The 14,695-nt window shown below is 44.3% G+C and overlaps 1 protein-coding gene across 7 annotated transcripts in view; it reads left to right on the top strand.

Annotated features, from left to right (window-relative positions):
• Positions 1-14,695, top strand: part of LOC112258100 (rap guanine nucleotide exchange factor 6-like) — a 127,975-nt gene that overhangs the window by 109,762 nt on the left and 3,518 nt on the right. For 5 of the 7 annotated variants that reach the window (XM_042327033.1, XM_042327032.1, XM_042327031.1 and 2 more), the window contains 8 exons: positions 1,946-2,157; positions 4,931-5,054; positions 7,203-7,226; positions 7,949-8,169; positions 8,870-9,046; positions 9,705-9,866; positions 10,448-10,573; positions 13,449-13,671. In XM_042327033.1, coding sequence (XP_042182967.1) covers positions 1,946-2,157; positions 4,931-5,054; positions 7,203-7,226; positions 7,949-8,169; positions 8,870-9,046; positions 9,705-9,866; positions 10,448-10,573; positions 13,449-13,671 — 1,269 coding nt within the window. The remainder of the gene's footprint in view (positions 1-1,945; positions 2,158-4,930; positions 5,055-7,202; positions 7,227-7,948; positions 8,170-8,869; positions 9,047-9,704; positions 9,867-10,447; positions 10,574-13,448; positions 13,672-14,695) is intronic. The other 2 variants (XM_042327034.1, XM_042327035.1) reach the window with 2 other exon arrangements.

Raw genomic sequence — 14,695 nt, 5'->3', positions numbered from 1 at the left:
TTGCCTGACTCTGCATGTGTGCATGTCTGTATGCATCTGTGTCGTGTGTGTTCCCTACTGTCTGTGTCATCCAATGTGTAACGAGGCCCTCTGCCTCAAGCCCTCTTTAGAGCAGTCAGATCAGTCAGTTCCCCTGCTGGCTGATGGACTTGGCTGGCTGATGGACTTGGCTGGCTGGCTGGAGACTCCACTTCAGAGCAGAACAATGAGGGTAATTCTAGAGCAGCGCTGCCAGGTCTGTCAGGAGAAGGAGGGGGAGAGGAGGGGGTTGGGGGGGAGGGAGGAGAGGAGAGGAAAGAGGAAACACCCGTCATAATTTGCTGCTCTCTAAATGAATCTGCTCTGAGGTCACAAAGCCACAGGACCTCATTGAGGAAATGGGAAAACAAACACTGAAGATGCATCGTTTTTGGATGGCGTGTTTTGTTGTGAGCGAATGAGTCATAGGCTTGGGCAGTATACTATGTATACCTGGTTATTTTGAAATACAGACGGTATGCTTTTCAATACTGTAAAAATGAATTGTATATTATAAAAACAAAATGCAGGGGGAGTAGTATGCCACTGCTTTATAACTAACTATAAGTTCATATATTTGGCACACCTGAGATAGTTATCTCCAGCTCAGGGGTCAAGCTATGGATTTAGGTTGCTAACTTGCTAGCTAAGTGGCTAGCTTGCAAGACCAAGCTTCATGGTTTCAGCAGAGACAATAAATCCCCCCTGGATCAAGATCCCTGCTGCCTGAAGTTGTTTTGTGCTTATAAAATATATATATATATATTTGGAAAGAAATAGCGCCCCTTGTGTGCACTACCGGTAGTTTTTTTATTGAACCTTTTTTTCCCTCCAATTTTAAAGTGCGTTGTAGATCATTCCACACTTAAGGTGAAAAAACTCAAACTAAAAGCAGATCGACCCATCTCAGTAGAGATGGAACTGATCTCCAGAGTTGGCTGTCCCTGAGCCCGGGTCCAGTATCCTATACATCTATAGGTTAACAATGAGGTAAGGTACGGCAGAAATGTAAGCAATACAGCTTTACACACCAGTATGGTACAGGAACGGTATGAAAATCTGCATACCGCCCAACCCTAGTGAGTGAATGGGTGTACATTCAAGAAAGAGAGTACTCCTCAATTGTGATAATGTGCATCATCCCCTAAGTGGTACACATTGCTTTCAGCTTTCACTTCTGTATTCCCTGAAGTGTGTCTCTGTACTGTGTGCATGTTGTGTCTAGGCTGGTCTGGGCAGTGGTGTGGTCATCTGGCCAGCTAGCCCCGCTTCCCCGCTCCTCTCCCGTTCAGTTCAGAGCGGACTCACCTTTTCCTAGCCTCTGGGTGTCTCTATACTCTCATGTCGTTTCCTTTCCTCGCTTCCTCTCTTTCATCTGCGTTGATGTGAAAAGACTGAGAAGGTAAGAGGATGAGGTCTAACAGTGGGCTGCCTCTCACTTGCCCACTTTATTTAGCTAAGTGTGGATGAAGGAAAGTAGACCAGGGCAGAAAACCACTGGAAAACCACTGAAGGAGAGTTTTGAGCCCTAACCAATCTCTCGAGTGTCCTGTCCAGGGTGTATATCAAGCGGCCTCACGCCCACGCTGCAGATACAGGAGATGGGCTGTTGTTGCCCTATAGGCCATTCTAGCTTGGACAAGGCTTACCTACCTTACCATCTCTCCTCTATAGCTGTGGTCTGAATCCTAACCCCTGAATTCTCTTCCTTGTCTTCTTCCCAACAGTGGTCCGAACCCTAACCGTTGACCTCCCCTCCTTGTCTCTTCCTCTACAGTGGTTTGAACCCTAAACCCTGACCTCTCCTTCTTGTCTTTTCCTCTACAGTGGTCTGAACCCTAACCCCTGACCTCTCCTCCTAGTCTTTTCCTCGACAGTGGTCTGAACCCTAACCCCTGACCTCTCCTCCTTGTCTCCTGCCCGACAGTGGCCTAAATCTGGCTCCAATAGCTCGTCTCAGGTCATCGTGGGAGAAGCTGCCCAGTAAGTACGACAAGCTGTTCCGCGACCTGCAGGACATCTTTGACCCATCCAGGAACATGGCCAAGTACCGCAACGTCCTGAGCAGCCAGAGCATGCAGCCGCCCATTATCCCCCTGTTCCCCGTTGTCAAGAAGGACCTCACCTTCCTACATGAAGGTATGGATGCCTTTCTCAGTGCCTGCCTAAAATACCTTAATCTTGTCCATTGGAAACCATATCGGATTAATTTATTGGTCACTCTTTACTTGGATAGTCCCATAAAGATGCTCTACAGATGGTCATACTATCAACAAACCATCTGTTGATAAGCAACTGCTTGCTAAGGTTAGAAAAAGGGTTAGGTTAGGAAAAGGGTAATCAGGTCAAGATTAGGGTTAGGATAGAGGTTAGTAGATAGTTAGTAGAAATGTTGTTGACAGTTATTGGACATCGACTGAACATCTATAAACCATCTGCTCGGGATTATCCATAAAGTGTTACCTGTTTATCTAAACTTTATTCATACACGCTTGTTGGATTAAGATGTTATACAATATAATTTGCTAGAGCGACCTGTCACCGTGATTTAACCTCTCTGGGATATTCGGGACGGTAGCGTCCCACCTCAACAACAGCCAGTGAAAGTACAGGGTGCCAAATTCAAAACAAAATAAATCCCATAATTAAAATTCCTCAAACATGCAAGTATTTCACACCATTTTAAAGATCAACTTGTTGTAAATCCAGCCACAGTGTCCGATTTCAAAAGGCTTTACGACGAAAGCACACCAAACGATTATGTTAGGTCAGTACCTAGTCATAGAAAAACACAGCCATTTTACCAGCCAAAGAGAGGAGTCACAAAAAGCAGAAATGGAGATAAAATGAATCACTAACCTTTGATAATCTTCATCAGATGACACTCATAGGACTTCATGTTACAAAATACATGTATGTTTTATTCGATAAAGTTAATATTTATATCCAAAAATCTCGGTTTACATTGACGCGTTACGTTCAGTAGTTCCAAAACATCGGGTGATTTTGCAGAGAGCCACATCAATTTACAGAAATACTCATAATAAACATTGCTAAAAGATACAAGTGTTATGCATGGAATTTTAGATCCACTTCTCCTTAATGCAACCGCTATGTCAGATTTCAAAAAAGCTTTGCCGAAAAAGCACACCATGCAATATCCGCCATGTTGTGGAGTCAACAAAGTCAGAAATAGCATTATAAATATTCACTTACCTTTGATGATCTTCATCAGAATGCACTCCCAGGAATCCCAGTTCCACAATAGTTGTTTGATTTGTTCGATAAAGTCCATCATTTATGTCCAAATACCTCCTTTTTGTTTGCGCGTTTAGCCCAGTAATCCAAATTCATGAGGCGCGAGCAGACAGTCAAAAAGTTCTGTTACAGTTCGTAGAAACATGTCTAACGATGTATAGAATCAATCTTTAGGATGTTTTTATCATAAATCTTCAATAATGTTTCAACCGGAGAATTCCTTTGTCTTCAGAAATGCAATGGAACGCAAGCTAACTCTCACATGAACGCGCGTGGTCAGTTCATGGCACTCTGGCAGACCTCTGACTCATTCAGCTCCCATTCCCCCCTCCTTAACAGTAGAAGCATCAAACAAGGTTCTAAAGACTGTTGACATCTAGTGGAAACCTTAGGAAGTGCAATATGACCCCATAGACACTATATTCGATAAGCAAGGAGTTGAAAAACTACATACCTCAGATTTCCCACTTCCTGGTTGGATTTTTTCTCAGGTTTTTGCCTGCCATGTGAGTTCTGTTATACTCACAGACATCATTCAAACAGTTTTTAGAAACTTCAGTGTTTTCTATCCAAATATACTAATAATATGCATATATTAGCAACTGGGCCTGAGTAGCAGGTAGTTTATTCTGGGCACCTTATTTATCCAAGCTACTCAATACTGCCCTTCAGTCCCAAAGAATTTAAGGTCATTGTTTTGACTGAAACCTCATCATGTTGACTTTTTATGTTGAGTTCTTAGCTAGTTAAAGTCCAGTGTTTTTACATCTAGACTGTTGCACCTTCTGTCAGTATACTCTTATTGGCATGTACTATATTAGCATATATACAGTGAATCATGCCTAACTCAGGCACTCATTAGACAAAGGACTAATCTTCTGTCCATTAGCAACATTAGCATTTCACAGACTTGCTGTTTAAGATGGAAAAAGCTTTCATACCATATTGGGGTCATTGACATTGTTGTTTCCGGGCGGTTTCCATATGGGCCTTGGTTTTCCACTTCCCCCTGGCTCAGCTGAAACCGAGGTCACTCTCAAGCTTGCTCAGGGGGGGGTTTTACTTCTGCTTCCCTTTCTGCTTTGGCATCCCGTATGAGACCAAGTTAGAACAACCACAGAGATTTCGGTATTATGCAAAGTTTTGAAAAGTCCAAAAATGGTGTAGTACTAAAACAGGAAATGGATCGTTTGGTGATTGGGATGACAGATGGAAGACGTTAATGACGTGTATTGTGATTTCCCCATTAGCGTGTGTTTGCCGTTATCTCCTCACAGTGAGATGTGTTGCACAGGCCAGGGAACCCATTGTTATCACACGGTGTGAAGAAGTGTAGATGATGCATCATAATGTGAGAAGTAAATCAATCACTCCCATCTAATGCGAAAAGCTGTGAGAACACATGAACAGCTACACATTAAGTGGCACACACTCCCTTCTGGTTCAAAAACCAGCGCTCGGCTCTTAAATGTAACCCAATTAAACAGGCTGAAGGAGGGAACCAATCATTAGTGTTTGAGTGTTATATAGCCCCATCCCTCAGATATTTACCGAAATAAGTGATGGTCACCCCCCGCTTTGTTGTTTTTATGGATACCTAGATTGCACATTTAATGAAGTTGAAGAAAAGCTCACCTGACTGTTTTCGCCGCAGGTAATGACTCTAAAGTAGACGGTCTGGTGAACTTTGAGAAGCTGAGGATGATCGCCAAGGAGATCCGTCACGTTGTCCGTATGACCTCAGCCAACATGGACCCAGCTCTTATGTTCCGACAGAGGTGGGTGCTCGCTCCCCTGGCTACATTTACTGCCCTTAAACACAGATCTAGGATCAGTTTAGCCTTTTTAGATCATATTGAATAAGATTACATGGACTTGGGGGACCTGATCCTAGATCAGCACTCTCAATCCTCTCAACCTCTCCCAATCCTACCCTTAACCATTAGGGGGATGAAATAATAGCTGATAAGGTATCAGGGGGTAGAGGTGTCATCTGCCTACTCTCCACCCCCTGTACTACCCAGTGTGTCCTACAGTCCAGCCTGTCACAGACAGTGCATGCCTGCCCCCTTCAGGCTCCCTCCACACCAAGCAGCACCAGTTTCCCCCTATACAGTGTGTTCGGAAAGCATTCAAGACCCCCTGACATTTACCCACAATTTGTTACGTTACAGCCTTATTCTAAAATGGATTCAAAACAAAACAAAATCCTCATCAACCTATACCCAATACCCTGTAATGACAAAGAAAAAACAGGTTTTTAGAAATGTTTGCAAGTGTATATATAAAAATATAAAAAGGAAATATTCAGGAAAGTAGGAAAGGAAAGTATTCAGACCCTTTACTCAGTACTTTGTTGAAGCACCTTTGACAGCGATTACAGCCTTGAGTCTCCTTGGGAATGATGCTACAAGCTTGGCACACCTGTATTTGGGGAGTTTCTCCCATTCTTCTCTGCAGAGCCTCTCAAGCGTTGTCAGGTTGGATGGGGAGTGTCACTGCACAGCTATTTTCAGGTCTCTCCAGAGCTTATTTTATCGGGTTCAAGTCCAGACTCTGGTTGGGCCACTCAAGGACATTCAGAAACTTGTCCCAAAGCCACTCCTGTGTTGTTTTGGCTGTGTGCTTAGGGTCGTTGTCCTGTTGGAAGGTGAACCTTCACCCCAGTCTGAAGACCTGAGCGCTCTGGAGCAGGTTTTCATCAAGGATCTCTCTGTACTTTTCTCCGTTCATCTTTCCCTCTATCCTGACTAGTCTCCCAGTCCCTGCCCCTGAAAAACATCTCCTCGGGCATGATGCTGCCACCATCATGCTTCAACGTAAGGATGGTGCCAGGTTTCCTCCAGACGTGATGCTTGGCATTCAGGCCAAAGAGTTCAATCTAGGTTTCATCAGACCAGAGAATCTTGTTTCTCATGGTCTTTGTCCTTTAGGTGTCTTTATGAAAACTCTAAGCAGGCTGTCATGTGCCTTTTACTGAGGAGTGTCTTCCGTCTGGCCACTAACATAAAGGCCTGATTGGTGGAGTGCTGCAGAGATGGTTGTCCTTCTGGAAGGTTCTCCCATCTCTGCAGAGGAACTCTGGAGCGCTGTCAGAGCGACCATCGGGTTCTTGGTTACCTCCCTGACCAATGCCCTTCTCCCCCCGATTACTCATAAATGCTGCAGAAATATTTTGGTACCCTTCCCCAAATCTGCACCTGGACACAACCTGTCTTTGAGCTCTACGGACAATTAATTTGACCTCGTGGCTTGGTTTGCACTGTCAACTGTGGCACTTTTATATAGACAGGCGTGAGTCTTTCCAAATCATGTCCAATCAATTGAATTTACCACAGGTGGACTCCAATCTTGATGTAGAAACATCTCAAGGATGATCAATGGAAACAGGATGCACCTGAGCTCAATTTTGAGTCGCATAGCAAAGGGTCTGAATACTTAATGTAAATAAGATATTTGTTTTTTAAATATTTTCATCAATGTGAAAGAAAGTATACAAATCTGTTATCGCTTTGTCATTATTGGGGTATTGTGTGTAGATTGATGTGGGGGAAAACAAGTGAATCCATTTTAGAATGAGGCTGTAATGTAACAAAACGTGGAAAAAGTCCAGGGGTCTGAATACTTTCATAATGCACTGTACATCCATTCTCAAAACAGACAGTATACACACACCCATCTCTCACACTTCTCACTGCTACTGGACATAATGGCAAAACACAAGGTGGATTCACAGAGTTACATTCAGCATGAAATGTCCCACACACACACACACACACTTGATGTGGGGAATGTGGCGAGTTCCCGGTGTTTTCCCTTTGCTCTGTCCCCCAATCTCCTCATGTGGTCACTGTGTCCCTGTCCTTCCTTGACTGTACTGTCTCTGTAAGCCACGTTGCTTCAATGTCATTGGGTCTTGCTTGCAGGAAGAAGAGGTGGAAGAGTTTAGGGTAAGTCCCCTGGTAATAGTCCAGTCATCCAGTCACCATGCACCCCCACGTGGCCAGTGTCCCCCCCCCCAAACCGCATGCTCCCTACATGTACCATTCAGTCCCTAACCCTTTCATTCACAGTGTGCGCCTGTGTCCATCCTTTCCCAAAGGTCACCATTGACTCTTGAGTCCGTTTTGCGTTGTGTGTGCATCCTGCCATTTTCCCCTGACTTTGATTTTTCATTCCTTTCATTTTCTAACCCTTTTCGACTGTCTTCGTCAAACAGAATGTTATTTTTTTGTTATTTATCGACCCACGTTTAAGCATGGTGCATCAGCGTGAGACGGCCTTGTCGCATGGTTGTTATAACCTGCTGTGCTCCAGTGCTCTGTTTACAGTCAGCAGCAGAGTGGTGTTTTAGTGACCTGCCCATCAGTTATAAAGTGTTCTCTCTGAATGTCCAGACTGTATGCCACAGTGACCATTGAACAAGGTAGTGCTAGCGTTGATACTGAGAGGCTGCACGAACACCATAACCTGCAGCATGTCTGTTAAGTGCCTCCACTGGAGTCCTGGAGAACTGACCCGTCTCCCTCCCTTCCTCTCTTATTCCCTCCGTTCTTCACTTCACCCCGCCTTCCATTATGCCCTGCCTTCCTCTCAACCCTGGCTCCCTCCCTCCATTCCTCATTCCATCCACTTCTCCTCCCATCCGACACCCCTTTCTCCCTCTCTCCAGGTCTCTGAGTCAGGGCAGCACCAACTCCAACATGTTGGACGTGCAGGGCGGGGCCCACAAGAAGCGCGTGCGTCGCAGCTCGCTGCTCAACGCTAAGAAGCTGTACGAGGACGCTCAGATGGCCCGTAAGGTCAAGCAGTACCTGTCCAACCTGGCGGTGGAGACGGACGAGGAGAAACACCAGATTATGTCTCTACAGTGTGAGCCTGTTTACAGCACCTGTGAGTCTTACACCGTAACCACAATGTCGGTGGCCAAATGCAACCCCGTATAACACTTATAGTCACCTAGAATCACTTAGAAACACCAAGTGTTACTAGGCTATATCATCCCCTTGCCGTCACTCACTGGCTGTGACAGGGTTGGGTATTCTCTCGTCTCTGATGCTACCAGCCTCCCGCAGAGCTCTTCTCTCACAGAACTGAAGGTTATTTTACTCTCCTACAAAAGGCACACTTTAATAGTAATTTCAGGGGAGAGAGCTGTGGGACAACATTTCCTCAATGCACTTGTAATGAAGTTGTGTTTTTCACTTGAGCGTTTGACACTTATTGGGTGTTTAACTTGCCCAACACTGCCACCTAGTGGGCTTCAGATGTTTCACAGTTGAGAAGAACCTTCTGCATTGCCCTATTGAGAGAGGAGGGAGTTATGCCTTTGTTGTTTAGAAATGAGTCAAGTGTGCAAATGTTTTTCATACAATTATACCCATTTCATTAATCTTCCTTTAAATGTGAAGGATACATTTCAATTTCCTGTCTGTGTGACTACCTTCTTAATTTTCCTCTCTCTGTGTTTAGTATATTTACACCAACCCTAGGCCATTGATAAGCGCTGCTGTTTCTGTTATTACTGTCGGGAACATAATGATCTTGCAATGCCTGGTGCAAGTTGAATGATTTCCTGTTTCCATGACTGCAGTGTCCAAGAACCTGAGCGAGCGACGGTCCACCAAGTCGGACATTTCTCCTGTGTCGCTGCGCTCGGCGCTGCCCGGGGGGAAGGCCCAGAACCGCGTGTCCCAGGTGCTACAGATCCAGGTACCCCTCTACCCCCAACGGAAGAAGAGCACCGCCAAGGACATTCACGCCACACACAGTGAGTCACTGGAACTGTTACACTCTTCTAGTGTTGCAGAATACCTGGTGCCTTTTACAAAATTCCCAGGTTTTCCAGAAATCCCGGTTGGAAGATCCTTTGGATCAGGATGGAATAAGCATGAAATCAGGAATCTTTCAACCAGGATTTCAGGAAAAAGATGGGAAAAGTTACCTGAATTTTACCGATTTGCAGAAGACGGACACATTTCGGATGAATGCATTCAGTTGTGCAATTGACTAAGTAGCCCAATTTTCATTTATTTATTTTTTCAAGTTAATTGTTAGTTACAGTATACTGACAATATATTGGTCCCTAGAAATAGCATCAGAAGATACGGTATACAATTCCAGGACAATTGAGTTTGATCACACTATGTCTATGTCAATGTAAACATGTTGCGTATTAGTGAGTTAATTTATAGTGAGTCCTTGTTAAAGATGAGATCGTGATGTCTTGTGGGTGATCTTTTTATTTATCCAGGAAGTCCAATTGAGGCCAGAAGACCTTTTTTACAAGGGAGACGTGGCCAAATCGTTAATATTCTGTAGTACAATAATGGTGCCACACCCGCTGTATGGCTCACTCTCTAACAGTGTATGTCCCTGTCTGTGCCAGACTCCAACAGTGTACATCTCTGTCTCTCACCTGTTCCCAGACTCCAGCTCTCCCCTAGTGATAAAGAGGCCTCCTAGCTCCCAGCTCAGCCAATCAGAGGACAGTCCCTGGAGTGGGAAGAGGTCTGCTGAAGACACCGTGTCCATCGTGTCCTCCCTGCACTCCAGCCCCACCATCTCGCCACAGGGCTCCCCGCGCAAAGGTCTACATCCTGGTTACTACATACTACATTACCTACCGCTTAAAACATTACCATCCTGGCTACCAAGGTTGGGGTCAATTCCATTTCAATTCTTGTCCATCCAGGAAGTACACTGATTCCAATCCTCTTCAATGCTTTAAATGAGGACAATGTGGACTTGGAATTTGGTTTACTTGCTGAATTGACTACAATTTAAATATTGAATTGTCCCCAACCCTGCTGCCTACTGCACATTATATTACAGCTTACATTATTACCTTGCATCCCAAACGTCTACATCCTGGCTACTGCACATTACCTCTCACATCAGAATCGACTCCCATCCATTCTTTCATCTCACAATGAAACATAACCCATATTGTATCCGCACCTCAAGGTTTGTACCTCACGGTCCGCACCCTCTGTATCAGCACCTCAAAACCAACATCCATCACACCCAAAATACACACGCATGCATACACTGCCCATATAGTCAAAGCGTCTTCTTTTCCCCTCATCTCACCTATCCATACGGTAATTTAGTGTCATCTTTACCATCAGCCTCCTCAATCGTTCTCCCTGTCTCTCCTGTTTGTCTACAGTGGGTGGCATGGCCAAACCCCAGCATAACTCCAACAGCCAAATGAACATGTCTGGCTCGTCGTCCTCTCTGACCAGCGAGGCCAGCACCAAGGCGGGCACGGCGGGCACCCGCAGCTATGGCATAGGTGGGGCTCTCCTCCACAAGAGGTTACTGCAGATGACCAGGCAGCACAGCAGAGACAGGGAGGAAGACAGGGACAGAGAGATGGAGACCGAGCAGGCAGTGCTAGGGAGATGGAGCTCCCAAGGCCCCCAGGCAGGTCCAGCGTTCAGCCCCAGGTCAGGGATGATGAGCCCTCTCAGGGCTCCACTCCACTTCGGGCCCCAAGGAGACCCAGGATTAGGGTCTTCAAAGGCCACCTGGCGAGGGACGCCCGCTCCCCAGACAGAGACCCAGAAAGGGCCAGCGCCTGTAACACCCCCCAGGCCCAAACCTCCAGATTCTCTATTGAGGAAGAGGTTGAGGGAGCTTTCCCCATTCAGGATGCTGAGGGAGAGGAGTCAGTCTAGGGAGAAGTTGGCTGCGGTGGTGATGGTTAGGCCACCAGTGGAGGATCAGGGGCAGACAGGGTCCTCTAAGGCCCAGGAGGGTAGCCCAGGACAGGGACGTGCTGAGCAGGCTAACGGTCAGGCCAGGAGGTCTGCCAGCCCCAGCAGGGCTTTTGCATGGCTCTGCAGAGACAGACACAAGAGGAGAAAAACTATCTGACAGACAGACTGAGACTACAATACTCCCTGTGTAGAGTACGGCACACAAGTTGGCTTAGAGTACCGAGATAGACTGAGAAAGGACATTCTGTGTGAAGGGAACTGAGGAAATATTCTATGTGTACTTGAAGTTTTGTCATGAGTTTTCAGCAGTTCATTGAATGATAGGGAACGTGTTCATGTACTGTATGGTACATGTTGGTTAAGGTTCAGTCCAAGTAGATCTACAACAATTTGACAACCTATGCATAGTTATTAATACAATGCAGCTAGTTTTAATAATTTGTTCATTCAAAATGTCACTATTACAATGTAATAACTGATTCTTAGATATTGGACTGTATTTATTACATTCAGAAGATAGAAAAAAAGTTTTAGGGTAAGTCGGTTGTGTTTAAGAGACTTCACAGGTCAATGGCAATGTGATTATAAGGGAGCTCTCATTTTCTATTGTTTTAATGTTGATTATTCGCTGTTATTTTTGATGAAGATGAGTTACACTGGATTTTTTTTATATCCAGTTGGAAGTTTGAAGTTTACCTGCACATTAGCCCAAAACATTGTTTTTCACAATTCCTGACATTTAATCCTCGTAAAGATTCCCTGAATTAGGTCAGTTAGGATCACCACTTTATTTTAAGAATGTGAAATGTCAGAATAATAGTAGATAGAGTGATTTATTTCAGCTTTTATTTATTTCATCACATTCCCAGTGGGTTAGAAGTTTACATACACTCAATTAGTATTTGGTATAAAGCTTCACATAATAGTAAGGGAGAATAAGTTGGGAGAATTTTGGCCCATTCCTCCTGACAGAGCTGGTGTAACTGAGTCAGGTTTGTAGGCCTCCTTGCTCGCACACACTTTTTCAGTTCTGCCTACACATTTTCTATGGGATTGAGGTCAGGGCTTTGTGATGGCCACTCCAATACCTTGACTTTGTTGTCCTTAAGCCATTTTGCCACAACTTTGGAAGTATGCTTGGGGTTATTGTCCATTCCAAAGACCCATTTAAAACCAAGCTTTAACTTCCTGACTGATGTCTTGAGATGTTGCTTCAATATATCCACATACTTTTCCTCCCTCATGATGCCATCTATTTTGTGAAGTGCACCAGTCCCTCCTGCAGCAAAGCACCCCACAACATGATGCTGCCACCCACGTGCTTCACGGTTGGGATGGTATTCTTCGGCTTGCAAGCCTCCCCCTTTTTCCTCCAAACATAACGATGGTCATTATGGCCAAACAGTTCTATTTTTGTTTCATCAGACCAGAGGACATGTATCCAAAAAGTACAATCTTTGTCCCCATGTGCAGTTGCAAACCGTAGTCTGGCTTCTTTATGGCGTTTTTGGAGCAGTGGCTTCTTCCTCACTAAGCGGCCTTTCAGTTTATGTCGATATAGTACTCGTTTTACTGTCGATATAGATACATTTGTACCTGTTTCCTTCAGCATTTTCACACGGTCCTTTGCTGTTGTTCTGTGATTGATTTGCACTTTTCGCATCAAAGTTATGTTCATCTCTAGGAACATCAAAGTATGTTCATGTCTATACTTGCGTACTATTGTACGCAAGTATAACCAGACTTGTGGAGGGGGGAGAAAAAAATGGTCTGATTTCTTTTGAGTTTTCCATGATGTCAAGCAAAGAGGTCTGAGTTTGAAGGTAGGCCTTGAAATAAAGCCAAAAGTACACCACCAATTGACTCAAATGATGTCAATTAGCCTATCAGAAGCTTCTAAAGCCATGACATAATTTTCTGGAATTTTCCAAGCTGTTTGAAGGCACAGTCAACTTAGTGTATGTAAACTTCTGACCCACTGGAATTGTGATACAGTGAATTATAAGAGAAATAATCTGTCCATAAACAATTGTTGGAAAAATGACTTGTGTCATGCACAAAGTAGATGTTCTAACCGACTTGCCAAAACTATAGTTTGTTAACAAGAAATGTGTGGAGTGATTGAAAAACAAGTTTTAATGACTCCAACCTAAATGTATGTCAACTTCTGACTTCAACTATATATATATATATATATATATATATATGTATATTTTACCTTTATTTAACTAAACAAGTCAGATAAGAACAAATTCTTATTTACAATGACTCGTTTTTTGAACGATTTAATAAAACAATTTCATTAAACTAGTCAGGATCAGTGTTGGACATGCTGCTGGCCTGCCTATGTAGTGAGCCTGTAGTACAAAGCAGTGTCTCCCATCTCGTTTACAGGCTGTGTGTGAATGAGCACAACTCCAGGCTGATCGTCTCGTCCTCTCTCCCCAGGCTATGCCCTGATGCCTGCAGTGAAATCCGACAACCTGTCCGACTCCAGCCACAGTGAGATCTCGTCCCGCTCCAGCATCGTCAGTAACTGCTCTGTGGACTCAATGCCTGCTGGCCCTGCAGAGGAGCGCCAAGGCACCAAGGCCAGGGACACCACTGAGACCCCAGGCATCACCATGCAGCTCACACACGCCGACTCTGACTGCAGCCAGCCCAGCACCAGGTAATACACACAGTATTAGACTCTCTCTCACACACACACACACACGCGCGTTTTGTTCTTCTATCCTCATGGGGACCTAAAATGTATTTCCATAAAAAAATCCTAACTTTAAACCTAACTCCTAACCCTTTACCCGAATGTCATGGAAATTACCACCAGGGACACCTGAAGTCAATCTTAAATGAGTCATTCTTTATTAACAGCATCCTGGAGAGGTCACAGTCAAACTTAAATGCATAAAGTACCAGTCTGAAGTGAGCTCCGCCGGGGCAGTCCTGTTAGATGTCTTATACTACTTACACAGACAAGTTATATTTGCCTGATTTAGCTTATTCATAAATAATTCATCATTAACGTTTGGTTTGTGCATGTGACCGACCAATACCTAACGAGGCTTCGCCTCTCCAAGCTGAGACCTTGAAACTGAGATATCCCTTTCCGTTCTCAAAACAATGTTCTGGCTGTACTACCAGGCACGTTTAATCAGTCACTTGCATGAACCCAGTCAAATTGGTTATTAGTAAAGCACAAACATAAAATGTAACTTCACACTAACCCTAAGCTTAAAATAGCCTTGGTCCTCATTGGGATGAGGGAAATGTCCCCACAAGGTACATTTTCTTGTTTTACTATCTATCCCACAAGGATAGAAGAACCAACACACACACACACATAATATACTTCCTCAAAGGAGCTCCAATAAGGGGTTCCAATTATGTCCTCGTCCACTCTGTGAACAGGAAATCATAAAGGGGCCACTGTTTATCAGCATCGCATGTTTATTCTCTGTCCCAAATGAACTGTGTTGCTTATTTTATGTGCACAGCCATTTAAAATTCCAACAGGTAAACAACCGCCTTTACTGTCCCTCCACGATGAGGCATCCCTGACATAAATACAATAAATAAATAATTTACTTTTGACCACACTCTGCTTTTGTGTAATATTTCATTACCTGGGAACCTGCTGCGGCGTCAGTCGGTTCATTAAATCAATTTTATTTTTTACGCTTCGTAATAAACAT

The sequence above is a fragment of the Oncorhynchus tshawytscha genome, linkage group LG09 (assembly GCF_018296145.1).
Source record: "Oncorhynchus tshawytscha isolate Ot180627B linkage group LG09, Otsh_v2.0, whole genome shotgun sequence".
In the NCBI taxonomy this organism is placed as follows: domain Eukaryota; kingdom Metazoa; phylum Chordata; class Actinopteri; order Salmoniformes; family Salmonidae; genus Oncorhynchus; species Oncorhynchus tshawytscha.
The sequence above is the reverse complement of the archived record's forward strand: the minus strand, read 5'-3'. Positions and strand labels throughout refer to the sequence as shown.